The 13,026-nt window shown below is 41.3% G+C and overlaps 1 protein-coding gene across 2 annotated transcripts in view; it reads left to right on the plus strand.

Moving 5' to 3' along the window:
* Positions 1 to 13,026, plus strand: part of kmt2ba (lysine (K)-specific methyltransferase 2Ba) — a 38,124-nt gene that overhangs the window by 14,237 nt on the left and 10,861 nt on the right. Inside the window, exons 7-21 of one of the 2 annotated variants that reach the window (XM_030740366.1) lie at positions 346 to 407; positions 524 to 775; positions 1,754 to 1,857; positions 6,059 to 6,904; positions 7,888 to 8,001; positions 8,205 to 8,351; positions 9,501 to 9,593; positions 9,701 to 9,818; positions 10,290 to 10,403; positions 10,981 to 11,171; positions 11,326 to 11,424; positions 11,555 to 11,665; positions 12,111 to 12,178; positions 12,357 to 12,514; positions 12,691 to 12,758. In XM_030740366.1, the coding sequence (XP_030596226.1) occupies positions 346 to 407; positions 524 to 775; positions 1,754 to 1,857; positions 6,059 to 6,904; positions 7,888 to 8,001; positions 8,205 to 8,351; positions 9,501 to 9,593; positions 9,701 to 9,818; positions 10,290 to 10,403; positions 10,981 to 11,171; positions 11,326 to 11,424; positions 11,555 to 11,665; positions 12,111 to 12,178; positions 12,357 to 12,514; positions 12,691 to 12,758 (2,545 nt within the window). The remainder of the gene's footprint in view (positions 1 to 345; positions 408 to 523; positions 776 to 1,753; positions 1,858 to 6,058; positions 6,905 to 7,887; positions 8,002 to 8,204; positions 8,352 to 9,500; positions 9,594 to 9,700; positions 9,819 to 10,289; positions 10,404 to 10,980; positions 11,172 to 11,325; positions 11,425 to 11,554; positions 11,666 to 12,110; positions 12,179 to 12,356; positions 12,515 to 12,690; positions 12,759 to 13,026) is intronic. The other variant, XM_030740367.1, reaches the window with a different exon arrangement.

The raw sequence follows: 13,026 nt of genomic DNA on the forward strand, positions 1-13,026 counted from the left end.
GTAACTTCAAACTACTGCTCTTTAAACAGGCTGTACGAGTCATCCAGCCAGCATGTTAGGGGAGAATCTTTCACATTTTTGATTGACAAATTAAAGATGTGCCCTGCTAAATGTTTTAATTGGTGTCCAAAATACAATGTACCTTGTAGATTTAGACTTTTTTTTTTGGTACATAAAACATAAAATACTTATTTCTTTTCAGTAACGCATATTAAAGAACTCAGTTAATAAAGGCAAGTTGACTCTTTGAGTTAAACACATTTATAGATGACTACAATTTAGCTTAACCTTGGACAAATATTTAGTTTTTTTTTTTTTTTTTTTTTTTTTTCCTTCTGCTCATAGATATAAGAAGTGTGACCGGATTGAAAAAGCAAAAATTGCACGGGTTGTGAGACCATTTAAAGGTATGTTTTTACTTTTGGAGAAATTTTTATTTTTTTGTTGACTTAAATAAGTTTGACTACCTACTCCAATATAAAAGCTTGTGTACATAATTAATCACGAGGCTCCTTTTTCTCAGTCCAGCCGAAGGCGTTTTTAGGTTCTGCGTCAAGCAGTGACGATACAAACTGGACTTCTGGAAGGGCAGCCGAGGAAACGTCCTCGATGGTGCTTGGAGTTAGGAAGCAGTCCCTGCGTAACATCACGCCGCGGTCTTACAGCAGCCTGCTTAAATCTGAAACTGAAGATGAGGAGGAGGAGGAGGAAGAAGAAGAGGATAAGGCAGATAAATCGACAGCAAAGCCAAATGTAGCTGCTGCCAGCCACCAAGGTAACTAAAGCTTTGGTTTTTGGCACTCAAACCTGTGTGTGTGTGTGTGTGTGTGTCTCTTTACTTGTCAAGTTTCTAATATTTGTCAGCAGGTAACATGTTGATCAGTTAATACTTGAAGCAGTTTCAGTGAGATTTTTCTTGATACTCCAGCGGTGGTTCTGAGACGTTTGCTGCATGTTAAGCCACACAGAAACACCAATGGATGATTATAATGAAAGATGTTAGGGAAAAGAAGTGCTGAATTTCTTACATTGCTGTTGGTTTTGATATCTTTGGTGTGGTCCACATGATAACTGGCATACATCTATTTAAAAATGTAATGACACAAAGATTATCCAGAAGCCGGTGATTGGACAGTTTATGGTTTCCTCTGGTCACAGACCAAGTTTTAAAAAAGTTTAGAGCTACTACAGTTACTGATTCATCCATCCATTCACTTCCGGAAACCCACGCAGACACGGGGAGAACATGCAAACTCCACACAGAGAGCCTGGACTAAGGTGGAATCGAACCCAGGCCTTCCAGGTGGCATTCTAACTGTGAGGCGCCACCGTGCTGCCCTGATTACTAGTTACTGATCCTAATGAGAAAATGCGTTCAGGGTTTATTTTTATCATGCAGCACAAAGTTGTGTAACTTGTAGCATTTATCATCTGCGTGCACCCGGTGGGTTGATGGGAGGGAGGAGCAGACGCCAAATCTATTTGACTGTTTTAGGGCATCAGTATAACTCACCAGGTTAAGACGGGGCTAAGGCAGGAGCTTGTGTTCAAATCTTATGCCCTGGGCTATTTCCTACCTTCGTGCCTACTCTATTGTCCTGTCAAAAATAAAGGCTTAAAAAGTCCTAAATATTTCATGATGGTGCGATAAAGTGACCAAAGCATTTTAAAGAAGTTTCTTCCCCATTCAGATTGGACATGTGTGTTCACTCAGTGAACAGTGTTTCTTAGATTTGTGTATCTTGTTTTTGAGATCTTGCTTCTCAAGATGGTGGATCACCGGCAGAAGACCCAGATGCAGTGAAGCATCGACGGTTGTTTTCCAGGGGAGCTGGCAGCAGACCCAGAGCTTACAAGGTAACAGTTTTCCCATTTTTACCACTAACAGACCACCTAATGGAGCCTGGGTCAAATGGTACTTTTGGAAAATTGTTTTTACTTCCTACTTTACCTTTATACCTGTCAGTATTCCCAGATAGGGGTTTGTTTTTCCTATTTCAATACAAAATATGGTTAGAAGTAGGGCTGCATAAAACGATTATTTTAGTAATCGAGTATTCTATCGATTATTCCAGCGATTAATCGAGTAATCGGATAAGAAATACTTTTTTTTATTAACAGTTTATCTGCATATTTTAACTTCCGTAATGCAGTTTCTCGCCATGTGAACAAACAGCAGTGAATGGAGCAGCTACAAAGTTCTCTTTTCTTCACCTTAACACTTGATGATCAGGTGCTTGATGAAGGACCTCCAGCTGTTTCACAGATTTAATGGTGGTTACTAAAAGAAAAAGCTGCTGTTTTGGACGCTGGAAAAACGTTTCCTTTTTCACTACTTGAGCTCACCGTCACAGCTTCGCCTCTTTGCGCTTGCGCAGTTAAAACCGCTGCCTGCTATGAGTGTTTTGAAAAACTAGTGGCTGCGGGAGCCATGGCGCATGTGTGAGTAATGGTGTAATGCTTTGTATTCACAAGCATTCTCGAAAATACGTTTCTACTGCAGGTCTACATTTAGTCACTAATAAGGGATTAAAGTATAAAAAATATTTTGAAGGAGCCCCTCGGTCCTGGGGGGCGGGCCTTCCGGTACCGAACCATCGCTAGTGCTAATGGCCCGCGCTCGCTAGCAAACCAGTTCTGGTAGCTACAGCTGAAGTAAAGACAAAAATAGCAGCTGAAATTCTCAGCGAGCACAACACACACAGACACACAGAGAGCTGTGGAGGCGTGGAAATGCATGTCAGCGACAGTTGCCACCCGTCCCATAAAGTACGGAACACGGCATGTTACGGAGCCGTATTCCACGGAGTCCCGTAACATACGGGGTTCTGTATTTTACGAGACAGGTGGCAACTCTAGTGATGATCCACTCTGTGTTAAATGAAATCCATCGCAGCGACAGAGAGCTTTTTAGAATATGTGCTTGTGTATACGTGAGTGATTCACACTCCAGTCCAGTAGGTGGCGGTAATGCAGTTCTATGTTGGTTTGCCAGCCCCCAATAAACCCACAAAAAAACGTCAGCACTAATGCTGCTAATGCTAGTGAGGAGCGCCGCTTACACCGAGACAACTGAGCGCTGCAGAGTTTAAACGAAGCATCGACACAGTAAATTTGTGTCGATAAATTTTTAGAATCGATTTAATCGAGTTAATCGATGAATCGTTGCAGCCCTAGTTAGAAGCATAAATTTGCCAGTATAACTTAAGTAAATGGTTCACAATCCAGTCACAATGTGAACAGTTACTTCCAAATAGTCCTTTGCCCAGCTCTGATTTTCACTTTCAATTTCTCCACTGTTTCTCAGTTAAAACACCTCTGTTGGGATGAATAGTTCTCTAAAGTCTCACTGATCTTCTGTTTCTGACTTCCAGCTTTATGTTAGACACTTTGCATGCACTCAGTCTGTTTCATAAATTATGGATTAATAAAACTACACTAAATTGCCAAAAGTATTTACTCATCTGCCTTCACATGCATTTGAACTCAAGTGACACCCCATTCTTAATCCATAGGGTTTAATATGATGTTGGCCCTACTTTGCAGCTGTGACAGCTTCAACTCTTCTGGATGGCTTTCCACAAGGTTTAGGAGTGTGTTTATAGGGATTTGGGATTTTCTTCCAGAAGCACATTTGTAAGTTCAAACATTGATGTTGGAAAGAAGGCCTAACTTGTAGTCACCGGTCTAATTTATCCCAAATGTGTTTTATTGGGTTGTGATCAGGACTCTGTGAAGGCCAGTCAACTCGCTCATCCATGTCTTTATGGACCTTACTTTGTGCACTGGTGCGCAGCCATGTTGGAACAGGATGGGGCCATCCCCAAATTGTTCCCACAAAGTTGGGAGCATGAAATTGTCCGACATGTCTTGGTATGCTGAAGCATTAAGAGTTCCTTTCACTGGAATAAGGGGCTGAGCCCAACTCTTGGAGAAACATACCATACCACACCCCCCCCCCCCCTCCCCCCACCAAACTTTACACTTAGCACAATGCAGTTAGACAAGTACCGTTCTCCTGGCAACCGCCAAACCCAGACTCATCCATCAGATTGCCAGACGGAGAAGCGTGATTCTTCACTCCAGAGAACACACCTCCACTGCTCTACAGTCCAGTGGTGACGTGCTTTGCACTGAGCTTGGTGATGTAAGACTTGGATGCAGTTGCTTGGCCATGGAAACCCATTCCATGAAGTTCTCTGTGCACCGTTCTTGAGTTAATCTGAAGGCCACATGAAGTTTGGAGGTCTGTAGTGATTGACTCTGCATAAAACTGGCGACCTGTTATTTTACGTGGCCTACCACTTTGTGGTTGAGGTGCTGTCGTTGCCAGTCTCTTCCACTTTGATTTAATACCACTAACAGCTGACTGTGGAATATTTAGTAACGGGGAAATTTCACGACTGGATTTGTTGCACAAGTGGCATCCTATCACGCTACCACACTGGAATTCACTGAGCTCCTGAGATCGACCCATTCTTTCACAAATGTTTGTAGAAGCAGTCTTCATTCCTAGATGCTTGGTTTTATATACCTGTGGCCATAGAAGTGATTGAAACACCTGAATTAAATTAATTGGATGGGTGAGTGAATACTTTTGGCAATAGAGTGTATGTTCATGATAAATTGTAGCACATTTTTCTTTGGTAGCACCATGAACAATATTCTATTTGAGGAATTACAACCCTTTTTGTAATTTGGCACTTTTGGCTATCTTGTTTTGCATGCATGAAAATCCTGGCTTATGTTTTGATGTTGGTATGGAGAAGAAAACTGATGTCCTCTTGTTATATATTTTACTCCCTGGAGTCTGCAGGTTGCATTTTTATGGTGATGTTTAAAAAAAGATCAGCAGGAAGTCACTAAAGAAGATTCCGGTGTCCAAAATCAGATATTTTCCTCAATGTGGGGGTGCCTCTTTTAAATTGGGAAATACTAATATAATATTACAATATTCAGCATTCAGTCCAACAGTTTATAAAAATAAATGGTAATAGAAGCCTCTTTGTAGCAAGTGTCTAATTGAGACTGCCATTACCTTAATAAGCCACATAGCAGATGTATGAAAAGCCAACTTTGCTTCCCCGCGCCTCTCATTTTACAGCTGAAAGGCTGTTTTCTGTGACATTACTCAGGTTGAGATGTATGATTTTTGGCTGTGACTCCTGCTTCTTACTTACTTACTGTCATTTGAATTTTTCAAACTAGAGCTGATCAAGTTATCTTTTTTTTTTAATCATTTGTTTGTCAAACCTTGTTGTGCTGGCTTGAAAGAATGGCCTATCAGTAAGAGTTCTGCATTGAAACCTGCATTGCTTAAATCTTCTGTATTTCTGTGCAATCCCTCACTACCCCTGCAAGGTTGAGAACAGATGTTCTGCATTTGATGGTTTGCAAGTTAGCACTTTTTTTTTTTTTTTTTTTTTTTTTTTTTAGCAAGTTGTGTGAGCAGAGATACACTTAAAAAAAAAAAAATTCCTAACTGGCAGCACGTGTAGACATTACAGTAGCCAGATTATTCCACTGTGGCTCTTTTTGTGAACCATTTTTTGGGAGGGTTTTCTGCATGTAACACAGCAGGTGCATAATCTCTTCAACTCTATAGAATTTCCAAGTGTAGAGATGGAAATATGTAAATCCATAATTTATGAAAACACCTGTATTTTTCTGCTGCTCTTAACCTGGCTCACTTTTTGGGTGAACAGCTTACACACCAGATTTGTTAGATAAATCATTTGTTTGTGTGCATTTTCTTGCAGTTGAATTTGTAAATTTCACCAAAATATTAGTTGCTTAGTTTTGTATTTGCAATTTTCTAGCACTTAAAAATACTTGACTAGTGCGCATTAACAGTTAACACTTCTGTGTGTGTATCTGTGCTGTGAATGCATACTTTTAACTTTCGTTCCTGGCTAACATAGTCTTCTCAAAGTCACAGTGCTCCTTCCTTTTTCTGTCATTTTGGCTGTTGCCGGTCGCCGCCGCTGCATGTCACTACTATCAGTGTAACTTTGGTACATCTCTTGCTGGTTGGCTTAGGCAGTCCCCTCCTCCACAGGCACAGGAGAGCGCAGAAGAGATGGAGCCCAGAGAAACTCTCACTGAACCCAGACCATCCGGGACCCCAATGCCGAAGCTGCAGCGGCAGCTACAAATACACTTATGCCGTCTGCCTGACTTTGTCCTGCAGTCTCCTGCTGTGTATTTGCTGCAGCAGTCACCCCAACATGTGGATCAGTGTATCACACAGTCACATCCACTGTTGTCCGAGCTTGTAACACAATCCAATAGTACCCATTCATCATGTCCCATTGCAGAGTGTCCTCCAGAAATGTCCCAGCCTGAAATACAGCCTGCTTCTCCACTTTCACCCCATCCCATAACAGACTCACCACAGAAATCTTTGCTGTTACGTGTGCACCGTTTGCCCCAGTCCATGGTGCAGTCAGCCATGCATTTGCACAAATCTGTGACATCGCCATCTCAGCATCATCCACAGTCCATACTGCACTCAGCTCTGAAACAAGTTTCATCACAGCTGTGCTCTCATGGATGTCCAGAGTCTGGGGGGCAGCACACAAAGACATGCAGAGCTAAGACAGATAAAACTCTGAGCAGAGTTCTGCCAGGGCTCCCTCAGACTGTCAGAGCAGGCACAGAGTTACAGGAGGACACTCAAGAGGAGCAGCAGGAGCGACGACTGGAGCAGGCTGAAGAGGACAAGGCGGATTCTTCTGTAAAAAAGACAGTGCTGCAAAACTGTCCGACAACTGACCCACACTCTGTCCTTCGTTCCCAGAATCCTGCAGAGTGTACATCTGTGAACACCCCGACGGGGTTAACTAACGGATTTCCCCAAAAGGGCCTGTCGCAGAACACGTACAAGATCCGTGTAGACTTCAAGGTGAGTCTTAGAAACATGTTTGTATTGGAGCTCACCAGGGTGTGTATTTATTTTACAGTATATTACCTTTCAGCACCAACATTTTCTTTACACTTTCACTCGGGAGAACTTATTCTACCTTTGGATCCCTGCATAGCTGTAAAATAGAACAGATCTTGTCATGTCTGTGAACTTTGGCCATACACTGGAAAGTTATGGCCACCTCTTTAAAGCAACTTTTACCTGTCTTCTTTCTAATGGTTAACAAGTGGGCAGTTGCACAAAGATATTTTATTGTGGAGATGTCTATGGGGAAATGACCCTACTGCTCACTTCATTTATGACCTCAGTAAACACTTGCCTAGTTAAAAGTCTGAGTTGCTAATTTCAGATGTTCTTTGAAACCACATGGTATTCTTTTGTAAGCCATGGTCCCCTTTAGAACAGCACAGATGAAAAAGCAGGGAATGATTTAAGGCGTGAGTGAGACCCCTTGCACGTCATGTCCAGCTTAAAAAGAAGTCAATTGCCAAAATGTTGAATCTGAAGTTTCTAAGTTAAATATAAAAAGCAATGGATTACAATGGGTTGCTATTGCCATCTTTTATATGCAGTTGATTGGTTTAATCAGCATTTGTTCTTCCCTGAGAGTAAAAGTCTGTATTTTTTATTTGTTTGTTTTTTTTTACTTTTTGGCCACAGTGGCTTTTATCAGCAGTCTATAGAGACAGGAAATGGGGAAAGATATGTGGGTAAATTGGCGACAGGCCGGTGTGCAGTGTGAATTACTATAACACGAAGAGAAGGAAGCAGGGTGAATGTTTAATGTTACAGCATGTGTAAGGTGCTACAGCTGTGTTACAGCTGCATATTTTCATAAACCTGATAAAGTTTAATGAAATACTAGCACCTGGAAACCTCTGGGGGGAAAAAAAAACAAAAAAAACAAAAAACAGAAGCTGTGATCACTTTCTTTGTGCTGCTATATGCTGTGTGTCCACCAGGAGGACTGTGCAGTTCAGAATGTGTGGCTAATGGGCGGCCTCAGTGTTCTCACTTCTGTCCCAACCACGCCTCAGCCTGTCTGTCTGCTCTGCGCCAGTAAAGGGCAACATGAGGTATGTCAAGCTTGAATAGTTTGTCAAATTATGCATAATAATTGCAGTGCTCATGCAAGTAATTTCTGATTAAATTTCACTAATGTTTAAAAAAGCAAACAAAACAGAAATGGTTCATGTGCATAGTTCAGGTTAGTAAATCTTGAGTGTTTGTGGCTCACAGTATCAGTAACAATTTTTGTATTTTTTTATACTTCTGCCAGATGATCTTCTGTCAGATCTGCTGTGAGCCTTTCCACAGTTTCTGCCTCTCGCCTGAGGAGCGCCCCCTCAAGGAGAACAAGGAGAACTGGTGCTGCAGACGCTGCAAGTTCTGTCACGTATGCGGCCGTCGAAGCAAGAGCACAAAAGTATGTATGCACCGTGGCAGTACTTTATTTAAAAAAATTAATAAATGTGTAAGCCGAGGAAGGACCGCAATTAATCATATAAGTTGACAATTAATTCTTTTGGAGTCATTTGTAATAATTAAGGATGTTCCTGGCGACTAATTTATTAGTTGACTAAACAAGGACTAAAGCGACTAGTCTAAAAGTAAGAAACACTCGGATATCAAGTTAAATTTTAGGTCTGTTTAATGGACAATGTCAAAAACTGTCTAAACAAAGTCATTTAAACCATTAATCGCATTCTTCAATAATGAATCGCACTTTAAAAGCTGCTTAACTGTGTGGCATTGCACATCATGCATTATGAAAACTGCACATTCATAAACAGGCAACAATTGATGTTAAATATATGAAAACGCATGACAGCAATCGAATTTATGCATCAGTAAAAAATAAGAAAATGACATTCGACGTGAAAGCGTGGCCCTTTGTGCCGTGCATTATTAACAACGCTCGTTCTAAAATTCATGACACGCATCTCAGTAAAAGTTACAATCTGAAATGATAATGAAACAGCTTACCCCTAATTCATATTTCAGTGTACAGCTACGATGTAAGCTACGTAAGTGGCTGATGTTGTTGCCGGTGTTTATGCTTGTGCATTGCGTGTGTTAATTACCTTTCGGTCATGTTGCGGTGTTTTACGTGTGGTGCCGGTCAGGACAGAAGACGCATTGTGTACGAGAGCCAGAGATTAATAACAAATGATTAAATGCCGAGTGGTGTATAAACAGAGTAAAAAGAGCGGAATGAAAACATTCAGTGCATCATGGGAACCCCCCCAGCAGCCTAGGCCTATTGCTAAGGAATGGTTCAGGGTCACCTGATCCAGCCCTAACTATAAGCTTTATCAAAAAGGAAAATTTTAAGCCTAATCTTAAAAATAGAGCGGGTGTCTGTCTCCCAAATCCAAACTGGGAGCTGGTTCCACAAAAGAGGGGCCTGAAAGCTGAAAGCTCTGCCTCCCTTTCTACAGGAATCACAGGGCCTTGTTAAGGGTTTTTTTTTGTTTATTTGTTTTGTTTTTTTTTGACATATATGTCAGTTTGTGATACACACCTAGTCAACTATTTACCTGTAATTAATGTACCTTTTTCTTTCTCTTCATAGCCTGTGCTGCAGTGCAGGAGATGCCAAACGTCCTACCACCCTTCCTGCTTGGGACCAACATACCCTAAACCCATGAACTGCAGCCTCCCCTGGGTAAATGCATTAACAGCCTTAAATGAATTAGAAATATATTCAGTTTATTTGTGGATAAGTGTCAAGAATCCATGTACTGTACATCATGGCCATGTATATTTGTGCAGGTGTGTATGACATGCATTCGGTGTAAAAGTTGTGGCGTGACTCCCGGAAAGACCTGGGACTTGACGTGGAACCACGAGCAGGACCTCTGCCCTGACTGCACCTTGCTCCACAAGAAAGGTAAGACATCTGAGAGTTGCTTAGAAGAATGACCTGAAATTGAATGTAGGGCTGTGCAATTAATCGAATTTTGATTTCAGTTTCGATTTTGGCTCCAAACGATCACAAAATAGTGTAATCAACAAAAAAACGATTATTATTAAAATGATTTTGACACATTATGCTCCGTATACTCTGATTTATGCTGCAGCCCTCAGTCTTTGCAACCCTACGATGTAACCTACGTAAGTGGCCAGCGGCATTGCTTGCAGTTATGCTTGTGCAGGTGGATTATGCGTTAATTACTGCTAATTATTGAACAGGAAGTCAGTGAGTAATTATGTTAAATAATCATGATTTCTGTATTGACCAAAATAATAGTGATTTATTTTTTTTGTTTTTTCCCCCCATTATCGAGCAGCCGTACTTGTATGTAATTATCTTTCAAATGGGTGATGTATCTCATCTGTGATTTGTTTACTTTTTAATCAGGTAATTTCTGCACTGTTTGCCACAAGTGCTATGATGACAGCAGCCAGCCATCACAGATGATTCAGTGTTTGCGGTGCGGCCACTGGATTCATTTCAGATGTGAAGGGCTTTCAGGTGAGTAGCACTCTTAAAGTTTCCATTCTAGCCAATGTGTTTGTCTTTCACGTTTCAGGTTTTCTGAGGCCCTGCTGCAAATTATACTTTGTAAAAGAATATGTAAAAATTAGCTAGCCTTTACTCATTAATCTGTTTGTGTTTAACTTGCATCATAAGAGGGCATGACATGATTGTAACTGCGTCTTTACTAATTAAAGTGGACCTTGTATGCTTTTCCTTATTATTGTTGTTGTGTCTATATCTGATACAAGGCTGGATGCTGGTATTTTAATAAGGCTGAAATTTCAGATAATGAGGTCACATTATAGACCATCAGTGTCAGCCAAAAGCTCCAGTGTCAGACTTGAAAGTCCTCCCCTAGCCTTGGGTCTGTATATCCCTAATGGGTAGCTTGCTTAGAGGGACAGACAGAGGGTGAAGTGAGAAGCTCCATACATCACTTTTACCAAATGTTAATTATATAAATGCTGTTATGAGCTCATTTTCCAATGTATGACTTATGAAATGGGAACAATACTTTGGAAAATCTTTGCTGTATAGCAACAAAGCTCATTCATCCTTTCTGTCATTGCAGAGGAGCTTTTTGGGCTGCTATCAAGTCAGCCAGACAAAGCGGATTTTCTTTGTTCACCCTGCAGTCAGCACCAAACTAGTTACAGCAGCCTGAAGGAGGAGCTGCAGAGGATGCTGATGGCCAGAGTGGAGGAGGTGCTCACTGACCTCCTCTCCTCCAGCAGCACTCAGCACCTTATTACCTGTAAAGCGGTAAGAGCTGCCCATAAGAATCTTAGAGAAAACACAAGGATACACAAACATACACATTTTTTATCCTTAAAAATGCCACATTTCCCCCTTTAAGTCAGATCCTAATTGTATTTCAGATGTGTTGCTGTATTAGTTGTCTTTTACTGTCTTTCAGTGTCAGAAATCAAACCTCACATTTATCAGGGAACACCAACCAGTCTGTGATCTACAAGCAGTGGAGAGGAAGTTTAAATGGGGCGGTTACACCTCAGTAGTGAGCATTTTTCTTCATTCCTCCTTCTTCCTAAATGTCAGATATGTTTACACACTTTTAAGCTCTTTTTGTGGAACACAAACTGAGGCCATGGCCTTTTTGTTTGTTTGTTTTTCTTTCACCCAATCAGAAAGCTTTTCATACCGATGTTGCTTCTGTGATGATGCAACAGCTGAAGGAAGAGGAAGCTATTCTGGAGGATCAGAGACGGACTCTTTGGGCCAAGACACACTACGTTGAAGTAAGCATTCACTCCACCATTCTCTAATGCTTTTAGAGCTTAATTTATTTTGTATGGAAACCTGGTTTCCTCAGGGTAAATGGACTGGTACTTATATAGCACCTTTCTACTTAAGTTGAGCACTCAAAGAACTTTCTGCTGTAAGTTTCACTCACCCAGTCACACACAATCACACAGTGCTTTAATCTATGCGTAAGTGCTTTTTCTAACATTGACGTACACTCACACTCCGATGAATGTCAGGGTTCAGTTTCTTACCCAAGGAATTTCCAACATGCTGACCAGAGAAGTCGGGGGGGGGGGGGGGGGGGGGGGGGGTCAGACCTTCTGAGCTACCACCTGAGCCACAGCCCCCACTTTTCTGTTCTCGTTGTTGCCACATCTAAATGAATGCTGTCCTTCAACATTGTTTAACTTTGGTCTTACTTTGTCGCCTTCCTCACAGGTCATGGAGAAGGCTTTCAGTTGGTGCAGTGTCAAAGAGTGGAACGCTTTCTCAGAAGAACTTCCGAGGTAAGTAAATGCAGCTAAACATAATTAAATTAGCCCATTTCATAAACTTCATCCATTGCAAGGTTGGTCCTAAATTAAAATTAAACGATAATTAAAAGGTCTGAAGACCCTGTAGTAGATGGACAGGTGCCTAAAACGCCTCCCTTCAGTTTGATTGCTTTTATTCCTTCATCTTTAGTGACATGCTCCCCGAGGCAGTTCTCCCACCATCTAAGGAGCACAGCTATGCACAGTGGCTGGAGAGGACATACCAGCACAAGGAATCCAGGGGCCCACAGACAGGGAAAACTGACTCCTCAGCCACTTCACAACAAAGCTCCTCTCTGAATTCACATGGTATGGAAACTATTGCAGTTTCACTCTGAGGAATGTGATCTCTAAACACATGACTAAAGATAATTTCTTGCATTAGTTGTTTCACGTGTGCAGGTTTCACATTTGCATCTGCAGAAAGAATGTGGTATTTTGAAAGTTTACTTCCTCATGTTTAAAATGTTCATATGATCCTCCAGAGTCCACCATAACTGAGGATGTGAGGCAGTGTGCCCTGTGCCAACAATATGGAGACTCTGCTCCCAATGTGAGTTTTTATGGCAAGGCTTTTATATCGTCCCCTGCCTCCCCCACTTTGGTTTGAGATTGTTTCATGCATTAAGTGTTTGCTCTATAAGACATCAGAGTAGCCAGAAGTCCCCAAAATATTCAGCAGTTTTAAGGTAATAATTTAGAGTTAAGTTTTTAAGTTAAGGATGAGGGAAAAGTAGCTGACTTTTACTGTTTCTGTTAAAGAAATGACTGTATATCAAAAAAAGTAGCTTAATCTTCTAGTTGTTTCTTATAAATATGAG

The sequence above is a fragment of the Archocentrus centrarchus genome, chromosome 11 (assembly GCF_007364275.1).
Source record: "Archocentrus centrarchus isolate MPI-CPG fArcCen1 chromosome 11, fArcCen1, whole genome shotgun sequence".
Lineage (NCBI taxonomy): Eukaryota > Metazoa > Chordata > Actinopteri > Cichliformes > Cichlidae > Archocentrus > Archocentrus centrarchus.